Source organism: Nilaparvata lugens, chromosome 5 (assembly GCF_014356525.2).
Source record: "Nilaparvata lugens isolate BPH chromosome 5, ASM1435652v1, whole genome shotgun sequence".
NCBI classification, from domain to species: Eukaryota; Metazoa; Arthropoda; class Insecta; order Hemiptera; family Delphacidae; genus Nilaparvata; species Nilaparvata lugens.
The window spans coordinates 76,119,212-76,144,169 of NC_052508.1; the positions used below are offsets into that span (position 1 = coordinate 76,119,212).

The 24,958-nt window shown below is 33.0% G+C and overlaps 1 protein-coding gene across 1 annotated transcript; it reads right to left on the minus strand.

The window, feature by feature from the left end:
* Positions 1 to 4,048: 4,048 nt before the first annotated feature.
* LOC120351533 (tetratricopeptide repeat protein 8-like) lies at positions 4,049 to 24,958 on the minus strand. Its single transcript, XM_039429304.1, has 7 exons — positions 24,689 to 24,958; positions 23,026 to 23,121; positions 19,648 to 19,922; positions 16,860 to 17,009; positions 12,733 to 12,904; positions 8,324 to 8,539; positions 4,049 to 4,280 (listed from the first exon to the last, which is right to left on the minus strand). Exons 1-7 carry the CDS (start codon positions 24,851 to 24,853, stop codon positions 4,164 to 4,166), a joined length of 1,191 nt encoding a protein of 396 aa, XP_039285238.1. The 5' UTR covers positions 24,854 to 24,958; the 3' UTR covers positions 4,049 to 4,163.

Here is a 24,958-nt window from a genome sequence, read left to right on the forward strand (position 1 = left end):
TGCGCGAGGTCTACTGTTCACAGAACTACTAGTAAAATATTAGATTAAGAATACAAAATAATTTACAAAAGATGATAAATTCAAAATAACAAAACTATTAGTAACGATCATTTGAAATTTATTTTCATAACCTGACGATTGTGAGAACACTGAAACTAGTTGTTATAATTTGTATTCTTAATCTATTATTTTATTTATTTCAAATGGTACTATAATTCTATTTTATAAATATATCATTTGATTCATGAATACTTGAATATGTTTTTTTGATGAGAAAACTTTCATCTATTATGGAGATATAGGCTACATTTAATCAATTATTTTTGCTGGTATCTGTTTTTCTATGTTATTTTTATGTAAAATTGGTGTTGTACCGTTGGAAGTTGAATAAATGAATAAATGCTTTACTTCAATGATCCATCTGCCCTGAATGTTATGATAAAAATCCGAGGATATAATGAAACTAGTAATAACTATTTCTACTTAATTAGTTGAACTACTTATAACAACTCATTTGGAGATGATTATTATCATATTATATTTTGTATATCTGAGCATTTTTTGTATATCTGTTTATATTTTTATATCTGGTTATCTGGTTATTTATGTCCAACGGATCTCGAAAACGGCTCTAACGATTTTCACGAAATTCAGAAAATAGTAGGTTTATTATATAAAAATTCGATTGCACTAGGTCTCATCCTTGGGAAAACTCGCTGAACGACATTAGAAGGATAATTCATCCTTGGCTGAAACAGCTGAGACTTTTGTCATCTGTGGATAGTAAAAAGTGAGCGAGTGATTCTGTGGAAAATCAAAATATCGCATTCCCGAAATTCATAAGCTGACGTATAGCCAGCTGTAATATATGAACACGATAATTTTGGAGAATTGTGTTCTGTTTATCAATAAATAAAAATAACGAGCGAAGCCACTACCTCCGTAAACAAAGCCGTAGTGCATTAGTGTGACATCAGCACTGGTAGGGCTCCTACACCAATAGAAACACTAGCTGATATAGATCAGCTGAAATCAACAAATTTTTGTTGGTGAAAAAACAAAATTTTTATTTTTTTAGAGCACTAAGCTACATAGGTCAGACGGTCGACAGACCATGATTGACTGCGAAATTAGGTACGGTAGCCTAATCCTTAAAAAATGAACTTTCAAAGCATTTAAATTATTGTTTAAAAACAAATATGTATATAATTAGATGCGTACAGCATTCATAAATTTTTGGCTGTTTTGATTAAATACACTTTTTTATTTTATTCTACACGAATTAATTGATTCAAACAATAAGTACATCATTAAAATGATAGGGAGGGAAAAATAAGGTAACTTTGTTCTATTCTTCTATTCCTCTATTCCTTTGGTAGAGAATTAGTGGGGAGGATATTTTTAATATTCTTTCCGAAGAATGGACATTGATATGTCCAAAGCTCCGCCAATTTATGTAGATGCATAACAATATAATATCTATAGTTATTATATTACAAATTACTTTTTCATATCATATACAGTTCAATAATTATTTTCTTAGTCTATATTATGTAAATTCATCTATAATTTAGCTGTATTGTAAGCTATTGTATATAAGTGTATAAGCCAGTATATTGTAATCTACATAAATAAAGTACTCAATCAATATTCCAAGTTTAGATAGGTTTATTTTTATTGCTTAGGGCAAACTTTTTTATTATCATCAATATAGCAAGGTACGGTAGCCTACCGCAACGATTTTCAAATCCTACTGTAAATGTTCGCCGCTTTAATTTGGGAATCAGTGAACACTACACATGAATGGTTTTATCACCCTTCGAATATGAAGATTTACACTAAATCAATTTCGGCATGAGCGAAAATAGCATGTGAGTCAGATAGAATGAGATGACAAATGCCGAATCGACGGGTCGTGAACATACACACTTCACTTTCCATTGCACTCTAGATCACATGCTACCCAACCACATTATATGAGATCTTACGGAATTTGGAGGGGGAATATGTCATTTCACTGTCTAGCAATTAGAATTCTTGAAGTTTTCACATGAAAGTACAATAATTTCAAATTTTATGACAAAATCTATTGGTCTGGATGAAAATTTATGGAAAGTGTTGTAATGAAAACCTCTGTAGTTAGGTCCACGTTATAATGACAGTGTTTGATTAGCAATGGTATTGCTATCCTTGTCTATCATTCAATTGAGTGGATAGTGCTATCTCTTTCTCGCTTTGCTCTGTTGCCAGATCGTCTTTTAACAATGTAGAATGAATAATTAATTGACAAAATATTTCATCTAAATTATGAAAAATATTATTTTTTGCTTGATAAAATATAACTGATTATTTAAAACTAGAATGAACAGTTAATATTACATCAATAAACCCGTATACGCTACCGTCTATAGAAGGCATTGACAAGACAGAGGATCAGCAACGTTGTTCTCCTATCTTTCTCCACTGCCATTATAACGTGGACCTCACTATAGAACTGGCTCTGTCATTGCTATCACCTCGCTCTTGTGACTCAATTTGCATTTAAACGAGCTCTCCTAAGAGGTTAACGCGCTTCTCAATTCATTTGCTTGGAAACAAGGCAATCGATAATTCTGCATATGCACAAGATTTTCATACATGAATAGTCTTATTGTACGACTCATATAATAAATATCACATTAGGCTAGGGAATGATTTTTAGAAAACAAAGCAATACATAATTCTGTGCACAAGAATTCTAGGCCTATTGTACATCATCTATTATAATGGGCGACACATTATGCTATAGTGAGGTCCACGTTATAATAGCAGTAGAGAAAGATACGGGAACAACGTTGCCGATCCTCTGTCTTGTCAATGCCTTCTATAGACGGTAGCTGATAGTGGTTTATTCATGTAATAGTAACTGTTCATTCTCGTTTAGAATAATCAATCATATTTGATTTAGCAAGAGATTATATTTTTTAATGATTAAGATGGAATATTTTGTTAATTAATTATTAAATATCGGGGGACCTAGCTTTGCTCTGGAGTGTAAAAGCATAGAAAATTTGTAACGAGAGATTGAATTTATAGTTTATATTTATTTATTCATTTTCTCAGTCGTATAATTATTTTTATAGTTATATGAGGAGGCACAACAGGCTTATGCCCAAAACTGTCCCTTTTCAAATTTATACCACAGTCCAAATCAAAATCTAGGTTAAGCTACTTCACTCATCAAAATACCGGTAACAATTCATTCACACTTCGAAAAACAAACACAGTCATCATCAATTACAATTCGATTTAGAATGATATACCTACTATGTATGCTACAATAATTTGTTAATGTACTATTCTACACTAACAGCATCTAGTTACTATTTTGGACTTTCTGAAGTAAACAAGTTTTCTATAAAAAATATATAAATAAACGAAAATAAGTTTGTCTTGCTGAATTTTTCTCTCGTGAGATCAGCTAGATGATCCCACACATGCACTCGTTCACTCTCTTCCATTACGGTATCGACAGACGACAAAATTTCCAGCTGTTTTTCAAGGACGTATTCATCATTTCAATGTCATTCAGCGAGTTATCCCAGGGTTGAGACCTAGTGCAATCGAATCTTCATATCATAAACCTACTTTGTTCCAAATTTCTTGAGAATCGTTAGAGCCATCTAAACATATAAACAGAAATTGCTCGTTTAATAGTATAGGATTCTATATTGTTAAAAGACGATCTGGCAACAGAGTGAAGCGAGAAAGAGATAGCGCTTTGTTGTATGATAAACAAGGATAGCAATACCATTGCTAATCAAACACTGCCATAATAACGTGGACCTCACTATAGCTTCCAACATCTTTATCATGACAAACTGTATTGGATGATTGCATGAGCTTTGCTTAAAAGTTTTTTGAACTGTTATATGTTTACGTTGATCTCCTATGAGAAAGATAGAGATATATGAGAAACACTGCCATTATAACGTGAACCTCATTATAGGCTATTTTGTATGACAAGTTATTAGTAGGGATATGAAAAATTGACTGCACGTTTTTGACACAGTGTGTTAACCATTATATTCATTTTTCAGCAGTTCATCTCTACAATAATCTTAACATAGAAGTGTGAATATTTCTATTGAATTGCACACGATTAAATGCACTTGATACAGTAGCTAGAGATTTGAAAAATGCTTCTCCAATTCCTTGAGTAGTGCCTGAGATCCCGAATGCGCCGGATATGCTTTCAAGCCTTTTTGCACGACAACATAGCTTGTCTGCATGTCTCCAGCCTGCAACATGGCAGAGCAAGGCAGCATAAATTCAATGTGCAAACAGATAGGCTACTGCATAAGGTTCTGCTAAAAAAAACTAATATATAGGGTGCTAAAGTGTGCTGTTTTTTCTTTAGGGCTACTGTAGAATATGAAAATTAAAATAGAAATCCAAGTACCCTATTGTTTTTGTGACTAAACAATGTTTTAAAGAAGTTTGTAGCGTGAATTTTGATGTTGTGGAACTTTTTGTTGTTTTAATCCATTTTGACAAAAACAATTGAAGTATTTACCTTATAGAAGAATTGATTATAAACTATCACCACAGATATAAGCATTGTTAATTATTAAATTTGTTAAATACATCAATGAAAATCATTAAGGTCTATGAGTATACCTTATAAAATCATTGATATATCTCTAAAAGCAAATATACACTTAGAAAATCATTCATTCATTGAAGATCGTTTTGCTAAATTTAATCAAATGGCTAAATGATGTAAGCCTAATTCATTTGCCTTTGCTTTAATCTGTTTATATTATTGTTATATTAAACTATTGGTTAACTTGGCCTGACTACCTCGATTTTTATCAGTACTTTTGTTCTTTGAATTATATTCAGGATAGATTATTTTTTTGTATTTTTTAGTTCTTATTATTTTTTATTGTATTTCTTTTCTCAACTTTAATATATTTGATCTATTTTCATTATTATTTATTAAGTTGAGTTTTGCTTGTTTTGAACTGTCCTTTAGTTCTGTTCAGTGATGCTCCTGCAATGCGAACGTGACCTTGTCAGCAAGGTCTTTGCATGCAGTATTTTATTTTGTGCATTAATTATGGTGTATTTTTGTAAAACAGAGTAGCTGTGCTAGATTACATTTCATCATCCTATAATGAGAATCGATACAATTAGTATTATCAGCAAATTTCATATTTATTCGGTTAAAAAGTTGTCTTAAGTATTGTTTTATTATTCTTATTTGCTATCTTTTTTTTAGTTTTGTGCGCTGTTCTGTTGTTGTAAATTGGATGCGAAATAAAGAATCTTCTTAACTTTTTCATAATTGAATAGACTTGAAATGTTGTCAAAAATACATTTTAATTAAATAAATTTAAGTCTTAAATTAATCTTAGGGCTTAAATTTTAAGTCTATTCAATTTTTTAAATGGTACTTAGATTTATATTTTTATTTATATTCAAGGTTAAAGGTATCAAAACTCACTGTTCATAATGATAACTCATTTTGGACATAGAGTTCACTATCTTCTATAACTCTTTATAATATTTGTATTTTTTTAGTACGATCATATGTTGATAGTGAATTGTGTTTTTGTGATTTTCTGGCTTCAAATTTATCAAGTTTTTTAATATTTTTCAATTTATTAATGCATTTTCAAGTGTAATAATAATTTGTTTCATCTTTCTGATCAACCGAGATACAAATTTTTTAGTATAATGTAAGTTTATATTTGGACTGTAAATTTTTGTGATCTTTATAAAAGTGTTTTTATAACCTCATTTGAACTATTTTTATCAAAATTAGGGAGAGGAACAGTTTTGGGTTTATCCTGTTGATTCTCTCCCAATCATTAATTTGATGTTGTGATTAAGGAATGTAATAAATGTAAATGTAAATGTAAATAACTATCAAATGGATGGTTGATTGATAGAGATCATTAGAAAAACCCAGAAACTATTCAAAAATACCGTGTTTTCTCTTGAGATTAAAAATTTATTACTGTAATTTATGACTCAATATATAAACACATGGATGAATATATAAAATTATATTAATAAAAACATGAAGTACCCTTTTATTTAAAACATTTTAAAACTTTAAGGCCCGGTTGCACAACAGCCGGTTACAGCGTTTTTGAAAAGACGGCTTCTCTGATTGGTTCTCGTGGAATTAATCACGGTTAAAATTTAACCGGCTGTTGTGCAATCGGCATTAAGAATTAGAATGTTTTTAATAAGATGGTACTTCATGCTTTATATTGTTTTTATTAATGGTATAATAAAGTACCGTAGCCTATACACGTGAAGTGATTTTATAAAACTATATCCAACTATAGTGAGCTTGACTATTCAATAAATTTTATATGGTACTTTTCAAATAATGTAATAACTTTCATAAACGTCTACAGAAACCAAGAACAACCTTCCGGTAGTCGCGCCCTACTCAATCACACGAGCAGTCACGTGTTGTATTTTGTACAACATCCAATTTTCCAAGTGTTATGTACTCTGTTTACTGTCAAAACATATTAATTTGTTGTATTATTACTTTTTCCATCTTCTTGGATTATTTTACACCTATGAACATTTGGATGATTACCATTTCATAGCCCAATAAGGTACATAAAGCAAAGCCATCAATTCTGTGTTATTGGTTCGTTTACAGTCCCCGTATACAGTCTTTCCCTATCTTATGCACTGTCGCGACTAAATGGCACCTAAATACTGAACCATTGCTCGGTTGATATTGAAACTCAGTGGAGTGATTTTGGAATGCAAAGGTGACTCATTCACTGTCACCACCCCATTCAATAGTTTTGTGCAGCAAAAAACTGACACTGTTGTACTTTTTACAACAGCGCGACTGCCGGAAGGATAAGCCATAAAGAAACCATAGCGTAAGTAGATATCCCATGGTATAGGGCGTTTATGTCGCAACTTTTACTGTTATCTCAAGCCGATTACTGTTGATTATAGTCGATTTTTAGTATTTTTACTGTTTTGTTGGAGTGAGAGTGTATGAACGGCACAATATGAGAGACTACCAGTGTCACACAGCTTCACGGGAAAGAATTACATGGACTATCGGCTTGAGATAACAGTAAAAGTTGCGACATAAACGCCCTATACCATGATATATCTACTTATGATATTGTTTCCCTATGGATAAACTAACTTACTATACTGTACTCCTAGGTTACATAGCAGATAGGATTACTGGTCAAGACTAATGATTTTATTAAATCCAGTATTCTTATTAATTTGAGTGAAATTGTATTATATCTTATTTGGTTCAGGATTTATAGTACCGGTAGATTTATTATTGTTTTGTCAGAATAAAACTGATTTGATTGGATTTATTTAATGAAAATGTTTCTACTAGAACACTTAAATCAAGAATGAACAACATTAAACATAGGAATGAACACTATAGTGAGGTCCACGTTATAATGGCAGTGTTTGATTAGCAATGGTATCGTTATCCTTGTCTACCATTCAACAAAACTGATAGCGCTATCTCTTTCTCGTTTGCTCTGTTGCCAGATCGTCTTTTAACAATGTAGAATTTATAATTCATTAACAAAATATTTGATCTTAATTATGAAATTTCACTTTTTGTGTACCGTAGTTGAGAAGTTGATATTGTGGTAATTATTCATATTGAATGAAAATAACTAAGAAATTGTCAAAAAACCTGAAATCAATCTGAGTTTATCAGAGATTGACAATGGTGTGATAACCGAAACCGGTCTTTCTAAGTATCAATGGTTTTTTTGACAATTTCTGAGTTTATCACAGATTGACAATGGTGTAATAACCGAAACCGGTCTTTCTAAGTATCAATGGTTTGTTGACAATTTCTTAGTCTTATTCATTCAATAATTATGAAATTATTGAAAAATATAATTTCTTGCTTAATAAAAATATAATTGATTATTATTAACGAGAGAATGAACAGTTAATATTACATCAATAAACCTGTATCAGCTACCAACTATAGAAGGCATTGACAAGACAGCAACGTTTTTCTCCTATCTTTCTCCACTGCCATTATAACGTGGACCTCACTATAGAACTATCTCTGTCATTGCTATCACCTCGCTCTTGAAACTCAATTTGCATTTAACGATGAGCTCTCCTGAGAGCTCGACGGGCTTCTCAATCATTTGCTTGGAAACAAGGCAATCGATAATTCTGTATATGCACAAGATTTTCATACATGAATAGTCTTATTGTACGACTCATATAATAAAAATCACATTAGGCTAGGGAATGATTGTTAGAAAACAAAGCAATAGATAATTCTGATAAAACTCACAGTTTTAGAGAGAATGGCATGGTTGTAGTGCGGCTCGTAGAGATAGGGTGCCAATGAGGCGGCCGCCTGGAAGTAGCCTTGCGCCTGATTGGCGCCTGGTGCGCCGCCTGCCGCGTACTGCAGCACGCCTAGGTTGTTGTAAGCAGGCGCATGGTTTCGGTCCACAGATATCGCCAGCTGCAGGCATTGAGTCGCTAGGCGCACGTCGCCTACACCCTGTTAAAACACATTATTCATCTATTATCTCCACCCTATCTAACACAATTTTCATCTATTATCGTGGTTAATAAACCTGGCGTTTCAAAAAGAATGACCCAATTTCAACATTAACCCTAGAAGGACAACACAAAAGAAGAAACGCTTAAAGACAACATGGGGCTACGAATAACCCAAACTTGAAAATATCTATAACATCTAGATCCATTTTTACTTTCCTTGCCCACATAGGTGAGAAAAGTATTGCTTTCCGAAAAAAATTAAGGTACCCAAATTTCTAAATTTCTATACGTTTCAAGGTCCCCTGAGTTCAAAAAAGTGGTTTTTGGGTATTGGTGTGTGTGTGTGTGTGTGTGTGTGTGTGTGTGGTGTGTGTGTGTGTGTGTGTGTGTGTGTGTGTGTGTATGTGTACACGATATCTCATCTCCCAGTTAACGGAATGACTTGAAATTTGGAACGTAAGGTCCTTACACTATAAGGATCCTTACACTATAATTTCGATCAAATGCAATACAAGATGGTGGCTAAAATGGCACAAATGTTGTCGAAAACAGGGTTTTTCGCGATTTTCTCGAAAACGGCTCCAACGATTTTCATCAAATTCATACCAAAAAGTCATTGATAAGCTCTACCACCGGCCACAAGTCTCATATCTGTAGAAATTTCAGGAGTTTCGCCCCATCTATGCGAAGTTTGATAGGATTCCCAATTATCAGGCTTCAGATACAATTTGAACAAAAAATGTCAGGTGGAAAAGATTGAGCATAGAAATCTCTTCAATTAATGTTCAGTAACATTTTCACCTAAAATTGAAAATAAGCTCAAAATTCTATAAAATGTGATTATTTAATTGCAAACTGTTGGCAACTATTGATTCTATTAGATCATTCACTATGAAGAGATAGCAGATTTTGTATGTCTCCAGCGTTATTGTCCTGTCACCAGCTGGCTCAAATCTTTGAATAGTAGACTTGAGATGCGCGTGTACACTAGCGTCAGGTGATTAATTTTCATAACGGCAAGGAAAGTTGTGTGAGTGCGCCACACCAGATTTTTTAAACTGGTTTTTATCATCAACCTTCCAAGTATCAACTTTTGATGTCTCTTATGTGATTTTTCAAATTTCATCAACCTGATGGATATAAATGATATCAAAAAACCTGATGGGCCAGTAGCTCAAAAATACCCATAATTTTCTTAATTTGATTGTGATGATTTGTATCCAATCTGTGGAAAAAAAATGTTTATAAATTGTCAATGAACTATAAATATCAGTATTAGAAAGGTTTCAATTAGACAAAAATGAGTCAACCAAGAAATAAAAAAGTGCGTTATATGCATTGATAATCAGCTGATAGTTGCAGTGATAGTAGTTTTAATTTTTCTGCTCAAAATTTCCAAGTTTATTTCAATATTATTGAAACTTTCGGATTGTTTAGTGTTATTTCCGGCTCTTATCAACCCTTCGAAATTCAAAATTCATCAGTCATATCTCGAATATGTATTCTCTGAGTGTTAATCTTTGGTGAAATCAGAAATTTTAAACTTAACCTCACTTTGGACTATTTATGTACCAAAATCAATGAATTGAAGAAGTTTTGGGCAATTGCCTGTTTCTCTTTCCAAATATCGTGTTTGTGACTGTTCTAATAAATAAATAATTGCTAGAAAACCTGAAGAAACTAAAGTAAAATAGGTGAAATGATAGAGTATCTTCAAAAATATAACTAGAATAGAAAATGATAATAATAATATGAATGAAGATAATAAGGCAAACATAGGTTTAAAATCTGTAGAGCTTGCTGAAGGATCTTATTATGAATATGAAATATACAATATATATATATGTAGTTCGATAATGTGCTCTTATGATACTTTTAAACACTCTTTACTGATGTTATCATCGAGTTTGAACAAATTTATAATTTGAATCGTCTACATCAATAATATTCGAAAATAAGCAAAATTTTCGAGCAAACCTCAAATGAATCAACTATACACTAAATACAACATGGGTTACGCGTAACCCCAAGGGATTTTCTGCACTCACTTCTGATCGACTTACAGCTTCTAATTCACGTGTGCAGGAAGTTGATGGACTAGTTGGAGAATACAAAAAATCCCAGATCTACAAGTTTACTGCAGCTAAGGTAACAACAAAAAATATAATGGTCTGGGGTTACGCGTGACCCCTGTTATCTTTCTTAAAAAATATTGGTCAGAGCGCATTACCACGACCGAAACTGCATTACCGACAACTGGAAAGGTCTAGTGTTTCGAAAAATCGTCACTAGTTGTCTCCACTAGGATGCACGCCATTTCCTCAACATCAAATTGCCTCAACGTTGGATAGTGCGCACAGGACCACAAGACTTGGCTGTACATACACTCCTGGCCTCCACGGTCCCCTAACATAACACTGTGTGATTTCTCCCTGTGGGATACGTTACAGATCGTGATTATGTTCCTCCCTTAGCACTTTTTATGATGAACTTTTCAGTTTATTATGATGTATTATAAGTGTTCTATGTGCCCTCCTTTTGAGGCTCGGACGACATCTAGACGGTAGCCAAATTCATCCCAGACTGTTCGCAAGATGTCTTCTCGGACTGTAGCTACTGTGTCAGTTATCCTGGTTTTTAGCTTCTCAATACCAAGTGTTTAAATATCGTGTTTATGTTCCTCCCTTAGCACTTGATATTGAGGAGCTAAAAACCAGGATGACTGATGCAGTAGCTACAGTCCGAGAAGACATCTTTCGAACAGTCTGGGGTGAATTTGGCTACTGTCTTGATGTCGTCCGAGCCTCAAAAGGAGGGCACATAGAGCACTTATAATACATCATCAAAAACTTGATACTTCTGTGAGTAATTTGATGTAAAATTGGTTTGTGTGTACCAATTTTTAAAAATAAAAATATAACTGTTTCAAATTGGGTCATTCTTTTTGGGTCACTCGGTATTTATTTATTTAAAACAATATGGGAGCACACGAGAAAATCCCAAAAATCCCTCAACCAAGAGAATTACAATACAAAGAATTGAACTGATTGAGAGAAAAAATATATTAGGAAATAACTGGTCTATTCTATGAAAAAAGATTATGAGAAACTGAGATATTCTTTATTGATTTTCAATTTTTTTCAATTTTTCAATTTATTAAAAACACACAAAACAAGACAAAACAAAATTTCAAGATTTACGAAACAAATAAAACACAATAAAATGTTACAAATATAATTTTTTTTATTTGTAACATTTTATTGTGTTTTATTTGTTTCGTAAATCTTTGAAATTTTGTTTTGTCTTGTTTTGTGTGTTTTTAATAAATTGAAAAATTGATTCATACAATAATACATCAACAAAATGATAGGGAGAGATAAAATAAGGTAACCTTGTGCTATTCCTCTCCCAAATTTAGATAAGGTTACACATAGTCCCAAATAGGTCAAGTATTGTACTTGTTTATTTCATCAAATTTTATTATAAAATTTTCAGTCCTTAATTATTTTCACAGATTTTCAAATTAAGATGCTTCAAAACCAAACAAAATATTGAAATATTTTACATTATTATCACTAAAATATGAAACATTACTCTCAATAGTTTAATACTTTGAAGAAGAAAATTCACAACGTGACTATAAATAACATGCTTGAGCTATTCAAGGAAAACAATAAATTATATTATTATTTCTACATGATCCAATATTTGCAGGACAAAATTTGAAATTATTATTCTTGGAACAAGTTCAAATATGTTTGTAATTCAATAATATTGGGAAAGATTTAAAATTATCTAGAAATAGAAATTCTGTATCAATATTGTATGTGAATAATATTTTATGGATATCAAACTATTTTTAAAAACAAGCATATAGGCCTATTTGCTGATGTGATTAAATGTTTCTGAAAAGATTGTGAATTGATTATGTAATAACAATAAATATTTACCTGTTCATTAAATCAATATTTGAAACTGTTCATTCGAATTCTTATTTATATTCAATCTATTTTCAATTCACTATCTGAGTAGTTTTGAAGGTGGTACCTATTCTGTTATTTATTCATGCCGGATAAAGAGACAATATCTAGTATTTTTTCAGTTATTTTTAATTGTTTAAGAAGTAGGTACTACTACTTCAGCGAATAAATTAAATTTGTATTTGAATTAGAATTGTGTAGGCCTACTCACGATCGCTATGTGGGATATATTGTACCACACATCAGCTGCATTTTCGTCAACAGCCAAGCTGAGAGCGCGCTCAAAGCAGCTGAGTGTCATGTCGTACTGTTGGGCGAAGAAACAGCACAGTCCAAGGTTGTTGAACAGCTCACCACTGTATAGTCCCATCTGAAGTAGCCGTCTGCAAAAAGTATTAACAAGTCAATATTTGAACTTGAATTTTAAAAACACTTATGGAGTGGAAATGCACGTTGGTAGTGACGATCGTTTCGACCTGTTGTTGATCATCAGACATTCAAGTTTAAATTTATATAAATAAATAAATAAATATGATTTTATTGCCGTTGAATTCTTAGAACAATAGGCAAAGTCAAATATTGGTTATAGTAAGACAAAAGATAAAATCAAATTTTACAGCAACTGTACATACAAAATTACATTACTGAGTCTTAAAATAATACAGTACCTAAGTAAACTGTAAGTCAATTGGATTTTTCAAATACATTAATAATATTCATTTGAATGTACAAAACATATTCCCTACAGCACAACTTGAGCCTTTAGAACAATATATAAATACAAATAGAAACCTCTTAACTCTAAGCAACAATTATTTCATTCTCAAAGAACTCTTCAGCACTATAAAAAGGATTTATCACAAGCCAATTCAATAATCTCGTCTTAAATTTCTTTTCTGTCTCTGATATTAAATCTGTAGGTAATTTATTGCAAATTTTTATACCAAATGTATCATAACTTTTGGCTGTTTTGGATAACCTATGATAGGGAATATCAATCCTATGACAATTTCTTGTGTTATAGCTATGAGTTTGATGCCTTAATTTTAAATTGGATGAGTATTTTTTAACATGCAACGATACAGTATATATGTAAAAATTCACTATTGTCATTATTCTAAGCTGGACGAAAAGAGGCTTACAGTTTGCTAGTCTATGAGAATCAGTTAAAACCCTGACCACCTTCTTTTGCAATAATAAAATATTTTCTGCATGACTACTATTTCCCCACAGTAGTATGTCATATGTTGCAATACTCTGAAAAAATGCAAAATATATATAATTAAAATATTCATGTTTAATATTTTAATAGTGAAAAAGTATGGATATGAAACAGAGTCAATATTTATTTATCAATACAATTACAAATCATTGACGGAGCGATGTGAGGTCTAAGATTTAAGTCGACGGTTTTGCATTTCTCTTTATGTTTTTATGTTTATATTTGCGCATTTACGGCGATACGCGGTAATAGATTTTCATGAAATTTGACAGGTATGTTCCTTTTTAGATTGCGCGTCGACGTATATACAAGGTTTTTAAAAATGTTGCATTTCAAGGATAATATAAAAGGAAAAGGAGCCTCCTTCATACGCCAATATTGGAGTAAATATCAGACTATAGAATCATTCATCATAAATCAGCTGTCTAGTGGACTATAATACTACCTGTTCAAAAACATCGAACATCTTGAAAATGTATCTTTCCATCAACGTTAGTAGACAGTTGTCTACTAACTTCGTCTTTCCATAAGCTGAGATGAGGCCATGATTCTAGTTTGGAGTTTGGAGTTATTGATAGAAAACATTACTTTTACATTTTTCTTTTTTAATCTGATGATTAAAATTAAAACAAATATTATTGAAAAGAAATTGATTTCTAAAATCATGAAAAGTGAGAAATGAAGTTTGTAGGAAATCAGCATTATGGTAGTTTATTTTGTTAATTTCGACACACCGATTTTTCGCCAACACGACAACACAGAATGCTCTCTGATGGGTTGATTGGATTGGCGTATCGACGGCAGCCAGACCTGATAACAGCGCTCACACTCACATTCCGGGACGACACGTCACGGTACGATAGGACAGAAAGCTCTATGTTTATTTAGGATTTTTTCTAGACATTTTAAATTGATAAATTATTTATTAATTTTTGAGAAAACATAACAACGGTCAATGTAACTTACTGAGCGCGAGGTCTACTGTTCACAGAACTACTAGTATAGATATGACTGAACGAGAGCAACAGATTACACCAAAATGTTAATAACTTAATCCTTATAATAGATAACAATGTTCGCATGGCTTTATTGGTGGGGAGTTCCTGACGGAAGTTCCACCTCGCCTCAATATATCATTTCAGCCGTCAATGGGCCTTACGGCTGTCATACTCCCAAGCCTTATAGATTCTTAATACTTATAGAATCTATTAGATTGAATGGAACTTGACAAACACATATTTTCATCATGTATGATAAGTTATGTACAAACTAATAGAATCTATAAGAATAAAGTTATTAACATTTCGTTAATAACTTTGGTGTAAACGCAGCTTTAGCCCAAAACAATCGATCGCAAATAGCACTCAAATAAATATTTGAACAGCACTCAAGGAGTTTTATGACATAAAGATTGTATTCTTCTGTTTTTAGAGACAAATTGTGTGTCACCTAACCTAACCTAACCTAACCTATCCTAACCTAACCTAACCTAACCTACCTATAGAATGTATATTGTGAACCACATGATTTGTCTGAAGATGGAAAGGAATACTGATTGATGTCTTGAAAGCCATACACTAAATAAATAACCTATAGTGAGGTCCACGTTATAATGGCAGTGGAGAATGATAGGAGAACACCGTTTCCAATTCTCTCCCTTGCCACTGCCTTCTATTAGAGGATAGCTGCTGATCCTGGTAAATCTGAAGTACCTAATATTAACTGTTTAAAACAGCAAATTATGAAAATTCGACTGAGTCACTGTCAATATTGTAGAACCGTTCCATAATGAAATAAAAACACACATATGTTGTCAAATTCTACAGTTTTATTTGGTACACGACCATGGTTTTGTGACCGCACAGGTCACATTTTCAAGCTGGCCAAATAAAACTGTAGAATTTGACAGTATATGTGTGTGTTATTTCATTAATAAATTATAATCTATTCGTCAAAAAATATGTTTTTCAATGATTTGATAATACATTTCTGTAATATTGAGATAAAATATTCAAATAATACTAATATAATTAATTAATTATACTTCTACATTGTTACTACCACAGACTCGACTCAAATCTTTGTAGAGAGTATTCACTGTTAAATGTTTAAATAAGTTTCATAAATTTGTATATGTTTTTGTAAATAAAAAGCTATTCGATTTGATTTGTTGAAAAAACGTTGCGGAGCTAGGAAAGGAAAACGCTATAATGTTTTGTCGAATGATTGACAAGGATAGCAACATCAATTTTAATCAAATGCAGCTGCCATATTATAACGTCGTGAACCTCATCACTATACGATTTTTTGACAGATTAGGTGGAAAAATGATTATACAAATATTGTCAATTCCATTTTTGTGGTTTCGACAATATATCCTATACTATTGAACGAGCAACTTCTGTTTATATGTTTGTATTTCACCGGATCTCGAAAATGGCTCCAATGATTCTCACGGAATTCAGAACATAGTAGGTTTATAATATAAAGATTCGACTGCACTAGTTCTCATCCCTGAGAAAACTCGCTGAAGGACATTAAAAGGATAATTATTATTCATCCTTCAAAAAACAGCTGATAATAATTATTTCTTTGTCTGTTGGTGATGGAAGTGAGTGATAGCGAGTTCATGTGTGTGGGACTATGTCAAAGTTATGACTCAGCTGTTGAACTTTTGTAATCATTCAATCAGGTACTTGGTGCCGGTTGCAAAAAGCCGGGTTATTTTCAATCCTGATTAATTCCAGTAGATCTATCTTTTTGAAATGGTTTTCTCTGATTTGGTTCATGTGAAGTTAATCAGGATTAAAATTTAACCGGCTTTTGTGCAACTGGGTCTTTGTGAGGGAAATTTTTGCATTCCACTGGGAATATTAATCTCAATTTACTGTGATTAGATAGAACATTTCTTTATGAATGTTATGAATGTTTCTATAATTTCTTCTTTCGTAATAAGTTATATTTTATGCTTTTGTACTCCAGAGAAATGTAAGTTTTTTGACGGAATTTTATTCGTCTTGTTTTTATAGACAAATTTTGTTACCTATATTACAGAATCGAATACTTTTTTCACGAAATGATTGTATTTATCTATTTTTAGTTGTAAATTTCGTTACCTGTAGAATCTGAGAGCCACTTCGGGTTGATCTGAATAGAAATGGTTGACTCCAATGCAAGCAATCGCTTCTATGTTTGTAGCATCTTTCTGCAGAATCTCCTTGTAATATTTAACAGACGCTGGTATGTTGTTCAAGCCTTCCAAAATTCTGAAAAGATTATCAAAATGGTATTGCATCAATTGCACAAGTTCATTCTTGTTTAAAAAAATCAATTATTTTTTATTAAGCAAGAGATGATATTTTTCAATATTTTCATAATTAAGATAGAATATTTTGTTAATCAATTATCAATTCTGCATTGTTAGAAAACGATCTAGCAACAGAGCAAAGCGAAAAAGAGATAGTGCTATCCGCTTTGTTGAATGATAGACAAGGATAGCAATACCATTGCTAATCAAACACTGCCATTATAACGTGGACTTCACTATAAATTTGTATCAGCAGGCCCCGGGCTATAAGTGGGGCAAATTTTTGAGGGCGCAAATAAAAGATAATGAAGATAAGAATCAAAATACCCATTGAAAATATCTGACAAAAGATTTTCAACAATGCATAGAACAGAACATGTAAATGTAATACAGGCTACCAAAATTGTAAAATGTAAATCGTAAAAAACATGAGAGTTATAAGCTGGTATAAAAATTCGACTGAGTCATTGTCAATATTGTAGAACCGTCATATGTGTGTTTTTATTCAATAAGCTGGTATCTTGAGAATTAAAAGCTTTTGAAAATTTAACTGATAAGATTCAAAAACCATACTCTCTGCTCATGTTCAAAAAGGATCGCAGAAAGAGGCCATACCACAAGCTGCGAACAAACTTTATGCCAGCTCCTACCCTAATGACATTAGAAGCGAATTTGAAAATGAATGTCTGCACTTCAAAATGTATGGAGAACAGGAGGAATCCATGGATAAATTATAGAGCATGAATTCAAGTTTACTTTCTCAAATCTTGAAGTAGCTGTTAGAATATTTCTCTAAGCAGAGCAGTCACCAACTGCTTGCTCTCTCAAGAGAGACGATTTTCCGCTTTGAATCGGCTGCAGAATGTTAAGATATCTACAGTTTTGTGTTTGAAAGACTTGATCTTGTTATCTCTTGTTATTCACTTTATAAGATATGAGTGACATCGATTATTTGCTTTTACATAATAGTAATAAGGGGGGCGCCAGTAGAACATTTGCCCAGGGCGCCATCCATTCACTTAAGGCTGTGCAAAGGCTAAAAACAAACTTTCTACTGGTGATATTTTTCAAAGTTTTTCGATTTGTATATCATCAAGCTATCAAAATGAAACAGTTTTCTCAGGAAAACAGTTTTTTCCCGATCATTAGGTACTTTCTGAGATATGAGCGCCTAAATTTTAAATTTTTGGGACAGAACATTTCAATTTTGGTGAGAGATAAATCCATGAGATTTAGAGGATGAATTCTTCATGATATTGTTGATCTAGTAAACAAGCATTTTATGAAAATATCAATTTTTGATAAAGTTATTCAATTTACCAAAAATAACTCAAGTAAAAGTTATTTTTGGTAAATAGAATAACTATTGATAGCCTATTTCCGGCTCTTATCAACCCTTCGAAATTCAAAATTCATCAGTCATATCTCGAATACGTATTCTCTGAGTGTTAATCTTTGGTGAAAACAGAAATTTTTAAATTAACCTCACTTTGGACTATTTATGTGCCAAGATCAAGGAATTGAAGAAGTTTTGGGCAATTGCCTGTTTCTCTTTCCAAATATCGTGTTTGTGACTGTTCTAATAAATAAATAAATAAACTTTATCAAAATTGATATTTTCAGAGAATTTTTGTTTTACAAGAACAACTCTATACTCCAAGTCTCATTGATTTATCTCTTACCGAATTTGAAATGTTCTGTCCCAAAAATTTGAACTTTAGGCGCTCATATCTCGAAATAATCGGAAAAAAATGTTTTCCTGAGAAAACTTATTCATTTTGATAGCTTGATGATATACAAATCGAAAAACTTTGAAAAATATCACCAGTAGAAAGTTTATTTTTAGCCTTTGCACAGCCTTAAGCCCGGGGGCTGTGAATCAGTTCATGATAACTGGTGCCAGAATCACTCTCTCTCTCTCTCCCTCTCTCTCTCTCACTCACTCTCTCTGAAGAATACATAAAAAATAAAGGCATATAATCAATCAATCAATCAATCAATCTCTCTCTCTGGTAGAGAGTTAGTGGGAAGGATATTTTGAATATTCTTTCCGAAGAATGGACATTGATAAGTCCAAAGCTCCGCCAATTTATGTAGATGCATAACAATATTATCTATAGTTATCACAAATTGCTTTTTTCATATCATATACAGTCCAATAATAATTTTCTTAGTCTATATTATGTAAATTCATCTATAATTTTGCTGTATTGTAAGCTATTGTATATAAGTGTATAAGACAGTATATATTGTAATCTACATAAATAAAGTACTCAATCAATCAATCAATCTCTCTCAATGGACATTGATATGTCCAAAGCTCCGCCAATTTATGTAGATCCATAACAATATTATCTATAGCTATAACCAATTGCTTTTTTTCATATCATATGCATTTCAAAAATCATTTTCTTAGTCTATATTATGTAAATTCATCTATAATTTTGCTGTATTGTAAGCTATTGTATATAAGTGTAAAAAGCCAGTATATATTGTAATCTACATAAATAAAGTACTCAATCAATCAATCTCACTCACTCTCTCTGAAGAATGTATAAAAAATAAAGGCATATAATCAATCAATCTCTCTCTCTCACCGTGCCATCTCGGTCATGAGCGTGACCTCGCCGGGAAACGTGTCGAGTCCCGCACGACACACGTCCAACGCAGACAGCGGCTGATCGAGTCGCACGTAGACACGTGTCAGACGCAAAAGTGCCTCCACCGTCGGATTCTGTTTGAGCGCCGACCGGAACTGTTGTTCGGCGTCTCTGGTCAGACCCAGCGAAAAGTAGCATTTGCCCAGCTGCACCTTCCACCACCAGTCTTTGAATTGACATGCCTTGGTCGCCTCTACTGCCAGATCCATCGCCTTTTTCATACATTATCATACATCAAATCAAATATAAATAAAAATATATATAAAGTATCCTTTTTAAAATTATTTAGTCACAAGATACTTTACAACCCTTGGCTTCCCTCACATAGCTTTCCCTTTTGGTAGAGAGTTAGTGGGGAGGATATTTTTAATATTCTTTCCGAAGAATGGAAATTGATATGTCCAAAGCTCCGCCAATTTATGTAGATGCATAACAATATAATTATCTATAGTTATATATTACAAATTACTTTTCATATCATATACAGTTCAATAATTATTTTCTTAGTCTATATTATGTAAATTCATCTATAATTTTGCTGTATTGTAAGCTATTGTATATAAGTGTATAAGCCAGTATATATTGTAATCTACATAAATAAAGTACTCAATCAATCAATCAATCTCCCAACATATGCCCCATCCATCTTATTCTGCCAGCTTTTATAAACCGCACAATGTCTTCATTGTTTAAGAGCTCCTCTATTTCAAAATTTTTTCTTCCTCTCCAGAGACCATTCTCAAAAACAGGGCCCAAGATTCTTCTCACCACCTTTCTTTCAAAAACTCTCAGTCTTTGCATATCTCCAGCAGTAAGCACCATGTTTCTGATCCGTAACACCACAGGCTTCACCAATGCTTTGTATACTTGTAATCTTGTAGCTCTTTACAGCATTCGGGATTTGAATAACTTGATACTAGCATAGTATCAAATGTTTTTAAATGTTTATTATTTTTGATTTGAAATGTATTTTTCCTCCACCTACTGTCCAAAGTACTTACTTTACTCCCTGAAACCCAATACTAAAGTGTCACTTTTTCGCTCTCGGTAGTAAAAAACAGAAAAACTCCCTAGGGAGTAAAAGTGACTCCATTTAAATAACATAGGGAGCATCTCTATTTTAAAACATTCATATTATTTTAATGGTCCTAGATTGTTCAATCTAGTGTCACAATATCTAAATTGCCAGGAAATTTCACATTAATTTCTGAAATGTTTGAAAAACTACCTGCTCAGTGTTGATGACTGTGAATCATTTCTGAAAATTGTAAGATGATATTCTTAAATAAAAAATTCCATTATTTATTATTATTAAATCCTAATATAATCTAATTAACTTATCCTTTCTTAGAGTATGCATTTTGCATTGTAAATTTTCTATTTTTTGGTTTTATCTCTGTATGCCTTTTATTTTTCATAATGTAATTACTTCATCCTTGTTTTCATGTGATGAGCTACCGTAGCAGAAAAAAATGTATTTTCTTTCAAGTTATAATTTATTATGCCAAGTTTATTTATAGAGCGGAGCTGCCTACTCCTCTGAGTATTTTTAGTTGTTTTATTAGGAGTAGTACACCCCAATCGGGCTTATGCCTAGGGGTGTCCACTTTTATTTCACATTTTTTTATATCTTTCTTTTTTATTCTGTATTATGTTTGTTTGTGAAATAAATGAATTGATTGATTGATTGATATTTTCTCCTTCCATATACTGTACATTTCACCACTCTTCCATCTCCCAACATGGGAGGATATTTTTAATATTCTTTCCGAAGAATGGACATTGATATGTCCAAAGCTCCGCCAATTTATGTACATGCATAACAATATAATTATCTATAGTTATTATATTACAGATTACTTTTCATATCATATACAGTTCAATAATTATTTTCTTAGTCTATATTATGTAAATTCATCTATAATTTTGCTGTATTTGAAAAGTATTTACATACTTTCAACTTTATGTAGTTACTTTCTACTTTATGTAGATTATGTAATCTACATAAATAAAGTACTCAATCAATCAATCAATCAACATATGCCCCATCCATCTTATTCTGCCAGCTTTTATAAACCGCACAATGTCTTCATTGTTTAAGAACTCCTCTATTTCAAAATTTTTTCTTCCTCTCCAGAGACCATTCTCAAAAACAGGGCCCAAGATTCTTCTCACCACCTTTCTTTCAAAAACTCTCAGTCTTTGCATATCTCCAGCAGTAAGCACCCATGTTTCTGATCCGTAACACCACAGGCTTCACCAATGCTTTGTATACTTGTAATCTTGTAGCTCTTTACAGCATTCGGGATTTGAATAACTTGATACTAGCATAGTATCAAATGTTTTTAAATGTTTATTATTTTTGATTTGAAATGTATTTTTCCTCCACCTACTGTCCAAAGTACTTACTTTACTCCCTGAAACCCAATACTAAAGTGTCACTTTTTCGCTCTCGGTAGTAAAAAACAGAAAAACTCCCTAGGGAGTAAAAGTGACTCCATTTAAATAACATAGGGAGCATCTCTATTTTAAAACTTACATTGTAATAGGTTAGAAGGTCTAAGCTCAGATGAGAAAGCGTAATAGAGGTGTATGTCATTGAGTCAACTGAATTCAATACCACAACAAGAAATTTGATCAACTCATGAAATATATGTTTGTATGATATTATATTCTTAATATTAGTAGACGATAAAAATTTATACAATTTTTAAAATATTTTATTCCATTCAAAATACCAGCCAACAAATATTTTTGATCTGCAATTCAAATCTGAAACGCGTTATCTGGAGTCAGCCATTTTTGGTAGCTGCTCAGCTGATATAATTGTTACAACTTTTGCCGATAGATAGCGCTCGGCAGTGCCAATCAGACGACCGGTTTTTAGGTTTTAGATTTAGGTTATGTTGTTAGGAATCATTGTCACCAATACGTAAGTTATTAGAATGATTTTATTTGCAGTTTCTATAAAAAAATGTAGATGGACGAAAAATGTTGTGTACATCACAAGCGAAAAATACTTTTTCTCCCTCAGGAAAATTGCTGCCCTCAGCTTTGCCTCGGGCTTTAAACTTTTTCCCACAGGGAGGAAAAGTCGTACTTTTCACTCTAGATATACAGATAACTATTAAATGTTTATTATTTTTTATTTGAAAAGTATTTTGTTTGTAAAATGAAATAAATAAATAATAGTATGCCCTGTTTCCCGCCATGATCCTGTTGTTAATCTCAAACACAACTGGGAACTTATGACTACGGTATGCGAATTATTATCAACTCTCAAAAAGAATAGAAATAGCAGCTATATTTACTTACATTGCTTATATCATTCTCATGATAATAGATGTATTGGAACAAAGGTTTTGAGATGTTATCTTTGGTAGCATAATTAGCAAGGTTTAATCGAGCAACCTGGAAAAGGAGCAGATATATATTCTATTAGTATTTTAGTTTAAGGTGAAATGAAAACGATATTGTCAGTTCCACATAATTTATTTGAGTCATACTCAAGTTTCAATGCAGTAAGGCATCATCTTCAGTGGTCTTTCTTGGTGAGACTCTAATTGAGACTCAGTCTCACCAAGAGAAGAAAAAGAAGAAGAAGAAGAAGAAGAAGAAGAAGAAGAAGAAGAAGAAAAAAAGGGAGAAGAATTATGAACTTATACTTTTTTCTTCTCCTTCTTCTTCTTCCTCTTCTTCTTATTCTTATTCTTCTTCTTCTTCTTCTCTATAATCACCAATCTCCTTTTTCACTCACTTTCTTCTCCACCTTTTTTGAAAACACTTTATTAGTAAAGTTCAGATTATCGTTGTTAGATCATTTAGGGCCGGTTTCCGAGCTCGGGATTTGGCTAAGTTCTAGACTTTAAACAGCTGGCTGGAGGAAGAAATTTGGCTTTCCGAAACGGGGCGTAGTCGCAGTTTTTATGATGATCTTTGTTCTCTTATTTCTATAATTGGAAACGTTTTTCCCTGACAAAATGAAACATTCCTAGATAATTCAAAACTGCTGTAACTTTACACTATTTTATCTTCATTACAATTTGTGTTCAATTTTCTAGTCTTTCAAAATTTAATTTGAACGTGGACTGCGACTTCGCCCCGTTTCGGAAAGCCAATTTTCTGACTCCAGCTGTTTAAAGTCTTTAGCTAAACTATCCCGAGCTCGGAAACCGGTCCTAGTCACTACCTCCGTAAACAAAGCCATAGTGCATTCTGGTGACGTCAGCATAGGTAGGGCTCCTACACCAATAAAAACACTAGCTGATATAGATCATTTGAAATCAACAAATTTTTATTTGTGTAGGATACCTACCTGTGCTGACGTCACCAGAATGCACTATGGCTTTGTTTACGGAGGTAGTGGCGAAGCTCGGTGCCCCAATATTTATCATAAAACTACGACTACGCCCCGTTTTGGAAAGCCAATTTTCTGACTCCAGCTGTTTAAAGTCTTTAGCTAAATCCCGAGCTCGGAAACCGGTCCTAGTCACTACCTCCGTAAACAAAGCCATAGAGCATTATGGTGACGTCAGCACAGGTAGGGCTCCTACACGAATTAAAACACTAGCTGATCATTTGAAATCAACAAATTTTTATTTGTGTAGGATACCTACCTGTGCTGACGTCACCAGAATGCACTATGGCTTTGTTTACGGAGGTAGTGGCGAAGCTCGGTGCCCCAATATTTATCATAAAACTACGACTACGCCCCGTTTTGGAAAGCCAATTTTCTGACTCCAGCTGTTTAAAGTCTTTAGCTAAATCCCGAGCTCGGAAACCGGTCCTAGTCACTACCTCCGTAAACAAAGCCATAGTGCATTCTGGTGACGTCAGCACAGGTAGGGCTCCTACACGAATTAAAACACTAGCTGATCATTTGAAATCAACAAATTTTTATTGGTGTAGGAGCCCTACCTGTGCTGACGTCACCAGAATGCACTATGGCTTTGTTGGTATTGAGTTGGTTTCGGCCTACCTGTATGAAAGGTCCATCGGGCTGAGAGAGCATGGATGCGGTTCCGAGCCGTATGGTGCGCGCCGCCTGCGAGGTGACTGGGCGAGCGGAGCGAGCTGTGCGCGGGGTCTTCAGAGCCTGCTCCAGGGAGGTGCTAGCCTCCGACAACTGGCCCGGTCGGCTCATGCCGCTGATCGGTCGACCGCTTTGACCCCTCGGTCTGGCACACAGGTGCACATTCACGGTTCAATGTAACTGCATTTTAATGGTATGGGAGAAGATATATTGTCG

What these genes read in the sequence shown, in the direction of transcription:
- LOC120351533 (XM_039429304.1), bottom strand. Translation starts at nt 24,853, where the DNA reads ATGAGCCGACCGGGCCAGTTGTCGGAGGCTAGCACCTCCCTGGAGCAG. An exon ending in CCGATGGACCTTTCATACAG is followed by an intron (nt 23,122 to 24,688) that starts GTAGGCCGAAAC and finishes CTCCTTTTCCAG; the next exon opens with GTTGCTCGATTAAACCTTGC. An exon ending in GTGGCTCTCAGATTCTACAG is followed by an intron (nt 12,905 to 16,859) that starts GTAACGAAATTT and finishes TACTTTTTGCAG; the next exon opens with ACGGCTACTTCAGATGGGAC.